The following is a 14,901-nucleotide window of genomic DNA, read 5'->3' on the forward strand; positions in this document are numbered from 1 at the left end:
AGGTGAAAATACTTGACATGATTTGAAAACTCTGAAATACTGTCACTACTTAAGAAATGAATCCTACGTTCCATTTGAAATAAAGAATGAGAATCCCATCTCCCCAGTGACATCCAATGCCTTCTTCCAACTTTGCTGATTGCTGTAATCTATTCAGAGCTGTTACATGGAGTTTAGACTAGTAGGATTTCCAGTTAAGGACTTACATTTCCCACCCCAGTAGTATTGCTTTCAGTAAGAAAAAGGTTACGTATATAAAACTAAAGGGAATCCATTAAACCATTTAAAATATGAGATCATATCTTATTCAAAGAATTTGCAAAAATTAGAGAAAATAGCATAGTTGGCAAAGAATATAAAACACTAAACTCGTATTTACTAATTCTCTAGTATAATTGATAGCTATTGATGGTAAAACCTTTCACTAATAAAATTGGCTTAAATCTGAAAATAATTTTGTTCTCAAGACATCAGTAAAACAGGCTTCCTGCTTTCTTAACTTTGTTCATTTTTTTTTTTTTTTTTTTTTGGCATGAGCTTCTAAATTAGTCTATCCAGTCTATGCTTGTTAAAGTACCAGTCATTTGTGAATTGACTTTTATAGTTAAGTTTAGAACTGTGTAAGAAAGTGAATGACATTGTTAGTGCATGAAGACAAGCTGCCAGAGGGTTTTGGTTGTATATTACACAGTGTGACTGGTTTCTATCTAAAAATTAGTGTACCGTGTTTAGTTCTTTATTTTAAAGTGAATCACTGATTTCACTTATCTTAAAACATTTTAATACTTCAGACTAATAATCATGGATTTTATGGGGATTTTGAAGCTTTGTGTCAAGACCATATTTTTGACAATATCAGAAGCTTTTAATAAGGTGCTTGCTGCTGAGCTAATGATATGCTTTTGGTAGTATTTCTTATATCTATCTTCAATAGACATATTCAGGCTAGTGTGAATGTAATAATCAAGCCTCAATCAAACCATACTTAGTATGACAAATATTGCATTATACTGTAATTTAGGTATTCATGCTTCTGATAAAGGGCTTAATTCGACTCCTTGAGGAACTGGGAAAACACTATTGATTTTATACTGGAATGTAAAGTAGCAGCCATTTATAGTGCAAGATATAAATCACTTTATAATTAAAATTAAATCAAGAGAAATTAAGAATCTCATGGCCTTATATGTAATGGTACACAATCTTAAGTGTAAAATTATATTTTGTATCAATTGTGTTCCTGTGCATGGGTTTCTGGGCACAAAAAAATTTGCAGTTAATCTTAATAGAAGCAGATGATATTGACTTTTTAAATTTCTCTTAATTTTTTTTCTGTAGGAACATTGCAGTGGAATGAACTACTTATTCCAGATATAATTGATTTATTTTTGTTTTCCCTTTTAAGAAAATGTCAAAGAAATTTTTGGACAGACTATCATTCATCATCATATCCCTTTTAACTGGGACTGTGAATTTATCCGACTGCATTTTGGGCATAACCGGAAGAAGCATCTTAACTACACAGAATTCACGCAGTTTCTCCAGGTGAGCTCAGTTTTCATAACTGGTATAAATATACATTATTCTTCCTCTGCCTCCGTCCCTTTTGTTTTTATTAAGTTTATTGCAAAAATAGTAGTCCCCTGTGGCATTTCACCCCAAATTTCCATTTCCCACTCACCAGAAGCAACTTTTAAAAACTCTTATAGCTGTTTCTTCCAATGTTTCATTCCATTTATTTAAATAGTAACCTACTTGGCACTTCTACATTTTAATTGTTCACTTTTAGGTAGTTTTGATTGAATCCTAAGACTAGGAGCTGGCTCTTTCACCTCTCCTTCCCTGCCACACATTTGGACATTTTCTGTCCCCTCTACCCCCTATATTATTACGTCATGATTCTGCTTAGATCAGTAATCCTATGAATTACTGTAATTTTGTAAATACTCTTCATGGCTAAAATTATATTGCTTTTTCTTAGAGTTTCTAGTTTTCATGAATTTAGTTTTCTTTGTGTTAATGCTAATTCATCCTCAAACTTTGGCCCAGTTATTAAGTATCTTTTTAATATGTTCAAAACACATTAGATATTATATGAATTTCGTCGTCTTGGAGCTCTGCAGGAGCTTGCTTTTTTTAAAAAAAAATTGAGGTAAAATTTACATGACATAAAATTAGGTATTTAGTAATGTACAATTTAGTGGCTTTGAGTACATTCACAGAGTGTTGTGACCACCACCTCTATCTAGTTCCCAGACATTTTTATCATCTCCCAAAAAAACCCATTGAGCAATTACTCCTCATTTCTGCCCCCCCAGCTTCTGGCAACTGCCAATCTGCTTCCTATGATATTTCTATGGGTTTACCTATTCTGCAATTTCATACAAATGGAATCATACAATACAAACTTTTGTGCCTGGCTTTTTCACATAATGTTTTCAAGGATTATCCATATTGTAGCATGTGTCAGTGCTTCATTCCTTTCTATGGTTGAATAATACTCCATTGTGTGAATAAACCATATTCTGTCTATCCGTTCATCAGTTGATGGACATTTGGTTTGTACCCACCTTGTGGCTATTGCGAATGGTGTTGCTATGAACATTTGTGTACAATATTTGTTTGAATACCTGTTTTCTGTTCTTTTTGGGTATAGCCAGGAGTGGAATTGCTGGGTCCTATGGTAGGTAAGTCTGTTTAACATTTTGAGGAACAAGCAGACTGTTTTCCACATCAGCTGTACTATTTTCTTAGTGCTTTCTGACCTGCTTTCAGGGTCAGAAGATGGACTTTGTGGGCCCAGCATGGTTCCGCTGCACCACTCTGCTGTCTTAGAAGGTGGACTTTGTAAGCTTGCTGCACAGCCGTCATTCTGTAATCTCCCTTCACGTTTATCCCAGAGAATCCATTTGCCTTTCTGTTGTGTTAAATTTCCGGTTTGCTGGGTTTTACCTCTTCCTTTAGCATGGTTTACTTCTTCTTTTTGGTAGAATACGTCCTGCAGGGACTTCCTGAGGGAAGTAAAATAATTTTTTTTTTCAGACTTCTCATATCTGAAAACCTCTTGCCCCATAACTGGTGGCTCAGTATTCATTCTAGTAAGAATTTATTTTCCTCATAATTTTCACAGTATTTCTCTTTTGTTTTCTAGTTTCCAATGTTGCCACTGTGAATTCCAGTGCTATTTTTATTCTTGATTCAGTTTTGAAACTTTTCTCCCCCACTCTAGAAGGTTTTAATACTTTCTTGTTAGGTGCTTATGAAATTTCACAATATTCCTTGGTATGAGTTTATTTTTATTCATTGTGCCGGGCTTTTCATTCAGTGGGCTTTTCTAATCTGAAACCTATGTCCTTCAATTCTTGAACATTTTCTTAATAGTTTTCTTATTCTATTCCTTCCTACAACTATTAAATATTAAATTTATTATCTTTTAGTTTTCTTTTCTCTCCTATTTTCCTTCTGAACCTTCTGTTGTGATTTTTATTTCTGTTGGATTTCTAATTTTCAGGAGCTTTTTTTGGGTCTCTGAATATTCCTTTTTTAAAAAATAGCATGTTGTTCTTGTTCCATGGATGTACTATTTTCTTTCACTTCTCCAAAGATAGTAAACACAGTGTTTGGTTGTTTTTGTTTTTTTTGTTTTTTTTAAGTTTCCTTGTGCCTGCAAAGTGTTTCTTCCAAGTTTCATTTCTTTTCTTTTTTCCTCTTTGTTTGAGTCTCACTTTTTCATGTTAGTAGCTTCTCTCATATGTCTGATAGTCCTCTGTTCATATATAAGATTAGAGCTTATTGGGAGCTTTGGGTTCCTGGTAGGACTTACTAACTCTGGACCTTACTGTAAAGTTTTCTGGCTGGACTGATTTAGGACCTTCCAGTCTTTTCTTTCAGTTTGGAGGGATCAGAGAAGAATCATCTGGTCTCCCATCTGGAATATTAGATCTGGCGTTTGACATTCTAGTTGCTGTAAAAGAAGAGGGTTGGAGGTCTCAACGTTCAGTATGATGATGTAGTTTGTTACCTTTTTTCAATGTAGTACTCTCCCCCTCAACTGGGCATGGTCTCCACTAGTCCAGAGGTCCTCATCTAAACTCTCCAGACAGTAAACTTCTGGTCTTCTGCCAGGGTTGGGAAAGGGCAGAGGCCTGGCTATTTGGAGTAAGGCAGATAATTAACTGCTTCTTAAACAGACTTCCATCTAAGCCCCCTATTTTTAGCCCCACCTTCACTGTCACTTCCAGAGGTACCAGTGCAGCCAATTCCTGAGTCTTTTGGGGGTTCTGTTATATACATCAGATTGCTTTTTGGCTTTTCCCACTTCTAGTTTTCTTAAGTCTATTAAAGTCAGTTGTCAATTGCTCTTCTGCTTTCTGATCTTAAAAATGTAGTTGCTAGGCCGAGCGCGGTGGCTCATGCCTGTAATCCTAGCACTCTGGGAGGCCGAGGCGGGTGGATCGCTCGAGGTCAGGAGTTCGAGACCAGCCTGAGCAAGAGCGAGACCCCCGTCTCTACTAAAAATAGAAAGAAATTATCTGGCCAACTAAAATATATATAGAAAAAAATTAGCCGGGCATGGTGGTGCATGCCTGTAGTCCCAGCTACTCGGGAGGCTGAGGCAGGGGGATCGCTTGAGCCCAGGAGTTTGAGGTTGCTGTGAGCTAGGCTGATGCCACGGCACTCACTCTACCCAGGGCAACAAAGCGACACTCTGTCTCAAAAAAAAAAAAAAAAAAATGTAGTTACTATCTTCTTTTTTTGTTTTCTTTGTCCTTGGGTTTCTGTTTTGTTCTGTTTTTTTCCTTTATTGTGATTTTAGTGGAGAATAGTGTTTTGGAAGACAGTGCACTTAAATGTACAAGTTCAGGCTCATCCAAAGAATCTGTTTCTGAAGCTCTGCTATTTTTACCTCTTAGATGAAATGCATTTTCAAGTGCAGAAGATCTTCACTTTTAACATAACTTCTCTTCTTTATTCTTTTCTTTAATTCCCCTATCTACCCATCCACCCAGAAGCAAAACTTATTTTACCTTTTATAAGCCCCACACTATTGTTTCTCTTTATTAGGGTAATCACAGATTTGAAAACTATGCCCTTTAGGTGTGGGTATTTTTAGAACTCAGTCCATGTTCTAACACTTTCATTGTTAGTGCCAATCTAACTCATCTTACAAAATACTCAGACTTGGAAAGTTAAAAATATTGTACATTTGAGAGCTGATTTTTTTAAAAAGGGAAATGTCCTCCCAACTACTGTTTTTTTTAAAGATTCTTCCAAAGGTGACTTTGTTTCATTGTTGCCCTTGCATTTACTGAAGATATTTTATAGTATCCATCGTACCCTGATATTTTAGTTATACTGTGTAACTGAGAGCTGTATATATGGAACTTCTTTTTTCTTTGTTTAACTTCTCATTTTGAAGTCTTTAATTTTAATTTTTTAAAACTTTCTATTTTGGAAGACTTCAAATATATTTAAAAGTAGAGAGAATAGTGTAATGAACCCTGTATACCCATCAACCATCTTCAGCAATGATCAACTGTTGGCCAATCTTGTTTTATCCTACTCTGCCTCCTACAGGATCATTTGGAAGCCAATCCCACACACTCTATAATTTCATCTGTGATACTTCAAATATGTATCTTTAAAAGATAAATGAGAGTTCTTTAACTGTTGACCTTATAGAAAACAGAAAATCTATTCTTCTAACATTGCTCTTTCACTGAGCATTCTGCTTCTTCTTTAAGGTAAAGGTCCACATTTTCTTTAGTACTGAGTATCATTAATAAGGCTAAATTGCACCCATGGTACAGTTATTTCTGGGAGATTAAGACATATTCATAGGGAAGACAAAGGCATAGCAAAGACATAAAGGAGGAGAAACAAAGGAGGAGTGAGGAAGGAAAAAAGTATACAAGTCAGGAAGTGGATCTGTGTCTGCTTCTGATGCTGCTTGGGAAAATCCTTGCAGTGGGGACCACTTTCAATCAATCTGATGAAACCAAACTTCCTGCTTCATTTGAAGGGTAAAGTGGTTGGAGTTGAGATGCTGGGAAGATGGAGTGAGTTGGGGGAATGACTAAAGCAAAAGAGGAGGCATAGAGGAGAGAACTTTGTCAAATCATGTTGGTTGTTTATTTTGTACTCTTTTTCTGCCTTACGTATTTACTAGTTGAGTTTATTTCTCTATATTGTTCTTTTAAACCAAATCTAAATATACCTTTTTATATAGATATTTGCTCACTGTTGAAAGTTTAGGAAGTTTCATATACTTGTCTCTAGTCCATCAACCTGCTAAGAAATTGTTAACATTAGTTTTACTGTTAAATATCATACAAATACAGAAACCACATAAAACAAATGTATAGCTCAATTGATGATTATAAAATGAACACCTACTAGGGTAATTTTAATGTTTTTGAATTACCATTGAGCTATCACAAGCCCATAGGCTAATATTATTATATAAAGATCATGAGACTTCTACCAAAAACTATTTTAAATGTTAGAAAAAGGTAAAGCAACATTGATTTGTAAGCTTTTATAAATAAATGGCAATGAAAATTATAATATTTAATTTTATCTTTGAATAATATGTATATACTTGGATAAGACTCTTGGTTTCAGAATTGCAGAGTGTGAAAGAGGCATCCAGTAATCCCATTATTATGTTGTACTAACAGACTTATTTGGGATTGTGTCATGAGTTCCCAAGGCAGAAATGCTCAGGTTTTGACTTTTGTCTAGTACCCGGGGGATTACTGGCACATTTTATTATTTTTATTGATATTACTTATTATGAAGTTTGGCTGCCTAATAGTTAAAAAAATTCAGTGATATTCTGGACAGTTTTACAATTTATGAGTAACTGTGCCCAGAGCCAGAAAGAATTGATAGCTGAAGACTATTTACACAGTTTGTTATCTATAACTTTCATTTTAGAATTACTAAGTATTGCACTTACCAGTTGGGAGAGTTTCTCACTGAGTTTTTTTAAAAACTGTTTGGGGCCGGGCGCGGTGGCTCACGCCTGTAATCCTAGCACTCTGGGAGGCCGAGGTGGGCGGATCGTTTGAGCTCAGGAGTTCGAGACCAGCCTGAGCAAGAGCGAGACCCCACCTCTACTAAAAATAGAAAGAAATTATATGGACAGCTAAAAATATATATAGAAAAAATTAGCCGGGCATGGTGGCGCATGCCTGTAGTCCCAGCTACTCGGGAGGCTGAGGCAGTAGGATCGCTTAAGCCCAGGAGTCTGAGGTTGCTGTGAGCTAAGCTGACGCCACGGCACTCACTCTAGCCTGGGCAACAGAGTGAGACTCTGTCTCAAAAAAAAAAAAAAAAAAAAAAAAAAAAAAAAACTGTTTGGAAAAATGATTTCTAATTCATTTACATATATATATAGAGAGAGAGAGAGACAGAGACAGAGAAAGACTGACTTTGTAACATTTAAAATTGAAAAACTGAGTATGAATCTAAACTCTTAATGCAAGAAGTACTCTGTGATGACAAGAAAGCCTTCAAGCAGGAGAGAATAAATTACTGTATATTTTAAGGCTGAAATAAAACACCTAAAACATTATACTCTATTTGATTACAGTGATGAAAACTTTTGAGTAAAATCTGAAGATTCTTTTTTCTTCTCTTTGTTGCTATGCTCTGATTCATTCTATTTTTTCCAGAGAAGTAACATGTAATACCTTTTCAAGAAAACATGTGCTGCTTAAAAGAAATTAAAGCTTTGTTGTAAATTCAGAGTTGTACGTTGTTCATTTCTGCAAGAAGTACATGTGGTGGAAGGATGTCTGTCCTTCCTTCCTTTCCAAAACATATACTTGGATGTGTTTAACCAATGTAGTGGCCTAGTTCTAATTTTTCCCTCCAGGAGCTGCAACTGGAACATGCAAGACAAGCCTTTGCACTGAAAGACAAAAGCAAAAGTGGCATGATTTCTGGTCTGGATTTCAGTGACATCATGGTCACCATTCGGTCTCACATGCTGACTCCTTTTGTGGAGGAGAACTTAGTTTCAGTAAGTAAAAAGCAAGTACTTTTAATCTCCTGTTTCCTCAAACGTTTTGAACCATTGGGTCCTGGATTACCTGTAAGGACTCATATGACTCTGCTATTCAAACTTCACATTGGTTGGTAGAAGGTAAATGTGTGTGTGTGTGTGTGTGTGTGTTTATGTGTGTGTGTGTAAGGGAGGTAGAGGTGAGGGTGAGTGGTCTTTCCCCAGATCATAGCTTTACTCAGAGCCATCATCTTGCTCCCATGTATTTCCAAACTGTTTATTTCCATTTACAGAGTCCAGTTCAAGGGAAACAAGAGAGTTTGTAGACAAGGGTGAGCAGTTACTTTTTCCAGTGGGCAGTACCTCTCCCAGACACTACTGCCTTCATCTTGGCCTCGTTCCACCCCACCAGGCTCCCAAGGTCTTGCTATAAGGATGGCTCCTTCCTTTGTTGCCTTCAGGGTGCTGTCTGCTGGAGGGATCGTCACTGGCTTCTGCACTGTTTTAATAACCATGCCCATGGCAGAAGGTATGGAGGAAATATGTGGCCATCAGCCTCTGTGGCTCACTCCTCTCTCTGCCCCTTCACCTGTGCATTCAGTCTGTATGCACCAGACACAGTTTTTTGTTCTGTCAAACTGCTAATCTCTATAAAGTAATCATCTGGACCAATAGCAAACTCATGTCATCCACTTCCTCACATAGAGTGGTGAAACTTTCCTCACTTACCCGTTTTCTTGTTCATGCTTTGTACTTATGTATAAGTTTTTGATTACTGCTTGTTTTGAATGGAGGGAAGCCAATGAGTACTTTTGTTGTTTCAGCTGAGGATCATTATCCCTGATTTGGACTGGGGTAGAAAGATCAACTTCTGTTCTTTTTCTTCATTGAATTTGAACATGGAGCATGTCACTTTCTCCTACACATTTCACCTCCCTGACACCACCCCGCACGCCCCTACCCTCACCTCATATCCCAACCAAAACATGAAAGAAGGAAGGAAAGAAAGAAAGGGAGAGAGGGAGGGAAGAAGGAAAGAAAATCCTAGAGGGACGGGCTTATTTGGTACCCATTTAATCTTTTCCAATTGGGTTAGATAGAGCTATTATAGCCTCAATTTACCAAAAGCCAGTTCCAATCCTCAGAGGAATATATTAAATAATTTGAGTCTAGCTTTTGGGTTACTGGTATCCAAACTCAGGCTAATACAAATATAATCTATATTTGGGTTAAGGCATGTGTGTGAGGGGTGGTAAGGATGAATACATTTGCCCAGCATTACCTATACTATTTGTAAAAGACCCTTATGATTAAGGTGGTCACATTAGTGTTTCCATAAGTATTTCTTTGAGTTTTTAACAGAGAATGCATTCAATTAAGTATGTTCCTCTGACTGCTGGCTTGAAAATTAGAATTTGCAACCTATGAAAAAATATTCTTTTTTGAGTTTATGTCCAAGTGGTGGACAGAGGGAGAGATTATCTCCTCACCCTGCAGAGGTAGTGAAGGCCACGTTGCCTCCTATCTTGGGCACAAGAGCCTCTTTGGCACTATTCCACTGAAGACTCAACTTTGTAGTGAATAGATCCTCTCCAGATTTTCTGTACATTTTTTTGGAGTTTTTGGTAGTTGTACCTTTCGTGATACAAATTCAGAGTGCAGCATAGACTGTTAAGTGTCTTAATTATAACAGTGGCCTTTAAAAAAATAGGTTAGGAAAAATTGATATAATGAAATAGTCTTAAAATTAAAACTTACCACTTGGTTTTTGTGAATGTGTATACGGGGGAAAAAAGAAAACCAAGTTTTAAAAAATGCTCCATATATTGTACATTGATGTTTTGTTTATCCAGGACTAGCAGGAGTTCCATAGTTGAGGATCTTGAAGATCCTGTTTAAATAGCTATTGTTTTTGATCTGTGATAATTGTATTTGTTGTTTCTGACCCTATAGGTAGATGAACCATGAAGTCCAACTTCCAGATGTTGCTTTCTTCCTTAAAACCTAAATTACATAGACTTCCCTGAGGGCATGAAATGCACTGAGTGTTTCAGTATGATACCTCCCTTGTATTTATGGACTGGTTGTTAATCATTTTAATAATGAAGACTCCCTTGGATCCTCTTTGAGAAAAGTACGGTGTCCATAAATGTGTTTTTTGGTTTTGTTTGTTTTTTAAACTTTTTGTGTTGTCATTTCCTAGGCAGCTGGAGGAAGTATCTCACACCAGGTTAGCTTCTCCTACTTCAATGCATTTAACTCCTTACTGAATAACATGGAGCTTGTTCGTAAGATATATAGCACTCTAGCTGGCACAAGGAAAGATGTTGAAGTCACAAAGGGTAAGATTTAAAAAATATATATTGATTAGAATCTCAGCATTTTCAGTTTCTTTATCTAGGCATCAGGTTAATCTAAGTTTACCACTCTAAAGCCAGATCTAGAAAGTATGTTACCAAGTGTATATTTGCTTCATTTGGGCTCCAAAAATCCAGGTGGATTTAATGGGATACTGAGGTCAGGAATGGAAAAGTGGCTTTGACAGTTTTGAAAAGAACCTTGGCCCAATCTGTCAAACAGGTCAGTGGCACTGTGGCAGCAGCTTGTTTGTACTAGGAAGGGGTTGCCACAGAAAGGTGGGCAAGCCTACTCCTTTTGGTGAATGGTAGTGGGATTTTTGAGTGACTAGAGAATAGCCAATTCTTTTGTGTTGTAACTCTGGAGACCAAAGTGAATAAACAAGATAAAGAGAGAGAGAGAGAGAGAGAGAGGATTCTAAAGAGATTATTTTGTCTTTGAAGTAATTTATCTGTTTTTGCTGTTTCTTTATCTTAACATTGTCTTTTACTAGCTTTTCAGAAATGTATATTCTTGTATAGTTGAACTTAAATTTTGTTTTAGATTTTTAAAATAATACTAGAATACCCGTAGCTTTCAGATTATGCTATAGTTGGTTAAGGTAGAAGTTTGTTGTGTATTAAGAAGCTTTCAAGATTTTAACATTTTATCTTTCCCTTCCAGAGGAATTTGCCCAGAGTGCCATACGCTATGGACAAGTCACTCCACTAGAAATTGATATCCTGTACCAGCTTTCAGACTTATATAATGCGTCAGGGTAAGTATTCAGTACTTCTTCATGATATTTATTATAGGGTAGTTCTTTTAAAATGTGAAATGGTGATGTGCTTTTAGTTCATTTTAACAATAGTTTATTCAATATATAAATTCCAAGAAAGAGCAACAGATAGGAGAAACAGAGGAGGAGAAAGAGGAAGACAGACCCAGGGTGGAGGGCCATATGAAGGGAGGGAAAGGAAGAGAGAACAAGGGTGGAGAAGAAAAGAGAGGAGGGCAAGGAAAGGGGGGAAGAGAGGGAGGAGGAGAGGTAAGAGAAGGGAGTAAGCAGTTGAGGGGCATGAGAGAGGGAAATGGGTGAAGGAAGAAAAGAGAGCGTAGGGGAGGGAAGTGAGAAAGACAGGAGATTTAATCTGGGTTTTCTGGAGGTGTTATAAGTTTCAAGAGATTTATAGAAATTTGCCTAAATTTATAACTTTATAAAATAGACTAAAGTACATGGAGTAATAGTATAATCTTTTTGGTTTGTTGTAAATTTTCATTTCACTAAAGAGTATATACCATTGCATGTTGAGAGTATCATTTTCTTCAGATATGCATGGGATATTATCATAGTTACCATCGTAGACAAGCTCAGGTGTTTTATGCCTTTATTTTGTAAATTTGAAAGACAGAAGCACATGGAAGGTAATTTTTAGTCTTATGCAAATGCGAAAGAAAAACCCTTATCTGTGGGCACGCAGCAGGACCTGTGAGAAAGGGAACTTGTGGTCTATTAAGAGATGAGATTTTTTTTTTTTTTTTTTAGTTACCTCTAGTAGTTCTTTAAGTATGGCAATATCTGAAAAATGGGCTTTAGCCCTAGAACCAAGAACTAGCAGAACATAGGTGGTTTATTGTCTTCATGCTACATGATGAATTGTTAGACTGGAGATGATACTAAATGTATCAGCCAGACTTTGGTGACTGACGTGAAATACCAGTCCATGTCTCATTCATCTGTAATTCACATTCTTAGACGAAAGTTTTGAGCTTGCTTCATGATAATAAATACTTTCAAAAAGTACTTCTCACAACTGGATCTAAAATGACCTTCTAGCTGGTTCATGGAATTTAAAGAAATTTTTTGGAAACAGTAGTGCATTAACATGGTTCGAAACTCAAGGTTTTTGAAAGAGTATACTGTTAGAAAGTCTCCCTCCCACCCGCGTGCCTTTCCTTGAAGGCAACCAGTTTTTATCAGTTTTGTCTCTATCCTTCCCAGAATACTCTGCACCTATGCACTAAATAGATATGATTAGGGCTCATACATATTAGCATATATGAACAGTCAATGTATATCATTGCTTCTGGAGAGAATTATTTCTTCACTTTTATTATCTATCACTGGAGTCTTAATAAATCTTGGTACATTATTTCTCTGTTTTTTTAAAGCCCTTTTTAAGGCATAAACACATTATTTTTCTAGAGTCTTTTGCTTTTTGTTGATCAAAACAGGCTTTAAAGATGTTTTTTTCTCACTAAAATGATTTGTGTGAATAGGGAAATAATAATTTTAAACCATAGTGGTTTTTTGTCTTGTTTTGTTTTTTGTTGTTGTTTTTTTTTTTTTTTTTTTGAGAAAAGATGATCTTGGTGTGAGGAGTTTGTTCGTGTCTAACAATTCTTTCTTTCCTGTGTATTTCCTGAAGGCGTTTGACTTTGGCAGATATTGAGAGAATAGCCCCATTGGCTGAGGGGGCCTTACCTTACAACCTGGCAGAACTTCAGAGACAGGTAGGAGTAGTTTCATAAATATAATCACCTTCAAAAATGCTAAAATAGTAGCCTAAATAGAAGCCTAAAACTTCTGAATGCTATGAAAATGAAAAATTACTTTCCAGAGAAAGACTTTCCTTAGCTCAAAGATTACCTTTATAGAACTACTGTTATCCTCACTCTTACAGAATATTTATGGGGTAACTAGATTTATGTTTGTGTTTTGTTCTTTTAACTTATTAAGATAAGGAAAATAAAAGTTCAAACATACATGGACTTGACTTTCTCTTAGAATTTGCATTCTTTTTGTTGGCCTAGTCACATTTAAAAATTAGTGTTCAGTTCACTTTGTATCATTAAACTGATATTTATGGGGTTTTTAAAATACAAAACATTCCTCAAATATAATAAATCATTCACTGGGATTGTGCTTTATAGATTATAACAAGAAAAAGAAAAGGTATGTAATTAGTGAACCAGAAAGAAAACCTTGACTATTAATACATTTTTGATAAAATATTAGTTTTGCTTTCTTTAAATGTTAAGTAAAATTAAAACATCTGGGAGACATGGGGAAGGTGTGTGGGGAGAGAGGAAAGAAGACAGGATACAGAGACAGGGAGAAAGTTAAATGGGCCTGCGACAGAAAGAGCCCACACATACTTTTCGTCATTGCTGCCACACTGGTGGGTAGCCAGGGTGGGCTTGCTGCTACTGTTCACCTTCACTGCATGTGGTAGTGAAAAGTCAAGACATGTAGGTGTGGTTCCCTTTGAGAAGATTTGGTGGGAAATCTTTCTTACACTTGAGCTCCATGGAATGATGATTCTGCCTCTGAAACTAACTAGAATTTCCAGTTCTATTTTATATGATGAACAAGAACTTTTTGTCGTCAAGTTGAAGTAAATTGAAAATGAAAAGGAGAGCTTTTGTATCTATAAATACATTTTATGTTAATATGTTGTTTGCTCTGTGTACAAAAAGGCTTCCTACGTGTTAAAATATATCTATAATTCATTGCAATGCAAATTCTTCTGTACCAAAAAAGCCCCCTTATTTGCTGCCATCAAAGTTTATTTCCATTATTAGCTCTCAGGTCCTTTAAAAATAGATGGATTTATTCAAATTAAGTGATTTTTTAAAATTTCATAAAATTATTAAAAAACTTGATACATTGAAATATTTAAAGAGCTCTTACTGAATTTAATTTTATCTTTTGTAGTGTATATTTGTGAAAATTTGCTCTTGAACTTTGAAAAATTGCATTTCAAAAGGAGATATTTTGCAGTGTTGTATATATCTGTTGATATAGCTTTCCCTGGAGGTGTCCTTAATATTTGTAATTGGGAAATATTTCATTTAGCTTATTAAAAACAACGTCAATTGAATTTAAAAGTCTCAACTCATTTCCTACTTTCTCTGCTTTTCTGCTGCTTACTATTCTACTCACCCACCTCTCTTGCCCCTAGCAGTTTTCCTAGAGGCTATATCTGAAACTTGTTTTGCAATTGTTGGCACCCTAAGTCTACATCCCTCATATTTCTTCATCCTTAGGAAGGTTATGTAATTCTGCTACCAGTGTGAATTCTTTTAAAGATGGATTTGAGATGATTTGCCTGTCTTCAGTGGCAGCTCTGATGCTTTTACACTGGCGTAGATGGCCTCGAGGGTCTTGTCAGATACTTAGGAAATGGGCAGTGATACAAACCACCACTTTCTTCTCCTCCCGGATTTCTGATTCATATCCAGAGTGGTGGAGGGGCGCTTTCTCTGCCTTTTCCCTAACTGGTGGGATGGCACAAGGATCTGGCATTTCTAGAGCATGGGTACAGGTCTTGGGTATTCCCCAAGGGAACAACCTCAGAGCCTGTCTTTAAAATTTTTCCTCTCACATATCAGATAGATTGGGTAGTATTACTACTGAAGGTTAGATATAGAGAAATAAATATTAAGATTTTAAATGTACTTTTTCCTATAAATTATTACAAGAACAAAACCTGAGAAAGTAAAACTCAACAGAAGTCACAAATAATTTTTAGATTTTTATAGGAACAGAT

The 14,901-nt window shown here is 36.1% G+C and overlaps 1 protein-coding gene across 2 annotated transcripts in view; it reads left to right on the forward strand.

The window, feature by feature from the left end:
• Positions 1–14,901, forward strand: part of SLC25A12 (solute carrier family 25 member 12) — an 85,757-nt gene that overhangs the window by 37,241 nt on the left and 33,615 nt on the right. For both annotated transcript variants that reach the window (XM_069471110.1, XM_069471119.1), the window contains 5 exons: positions 1,406–1,545; positions 7,883–8,029; positions 10,215–10,353; positions 11,033–11,126; positions 12,778–12,862. In XM_069471110.1, coding sequence (XP_069327211.1) covers positions 1,406–1,545; positions 7,883–8,029; positions 10,215–10,353; positions 11,033–11,126; positions 12,778–12,862 — 605 coding nt within the window. The remainder of the gene's footprint in view (positions 1–1,405; positions 1,546–7,882; positions 8,030–10,214; positions 10,354–11,032; positions 11,127–12,777; positions 12,863–14,901) is intronic.

The sequence above is a fragment of the Eulemur rufifrons genome, chromosome 1 (assembly GCF_041146395.1).
Source record: "Eulemur rufifrons isolate Redbay chromosome 1, OSU_ERuf_1, whole genome shotgun sequence".
NCBI lineage: Eukaryota > Metazoa > Chordata > Mammalia > Primates > Lemuridae > Eulemur > Eulemur rufifrons.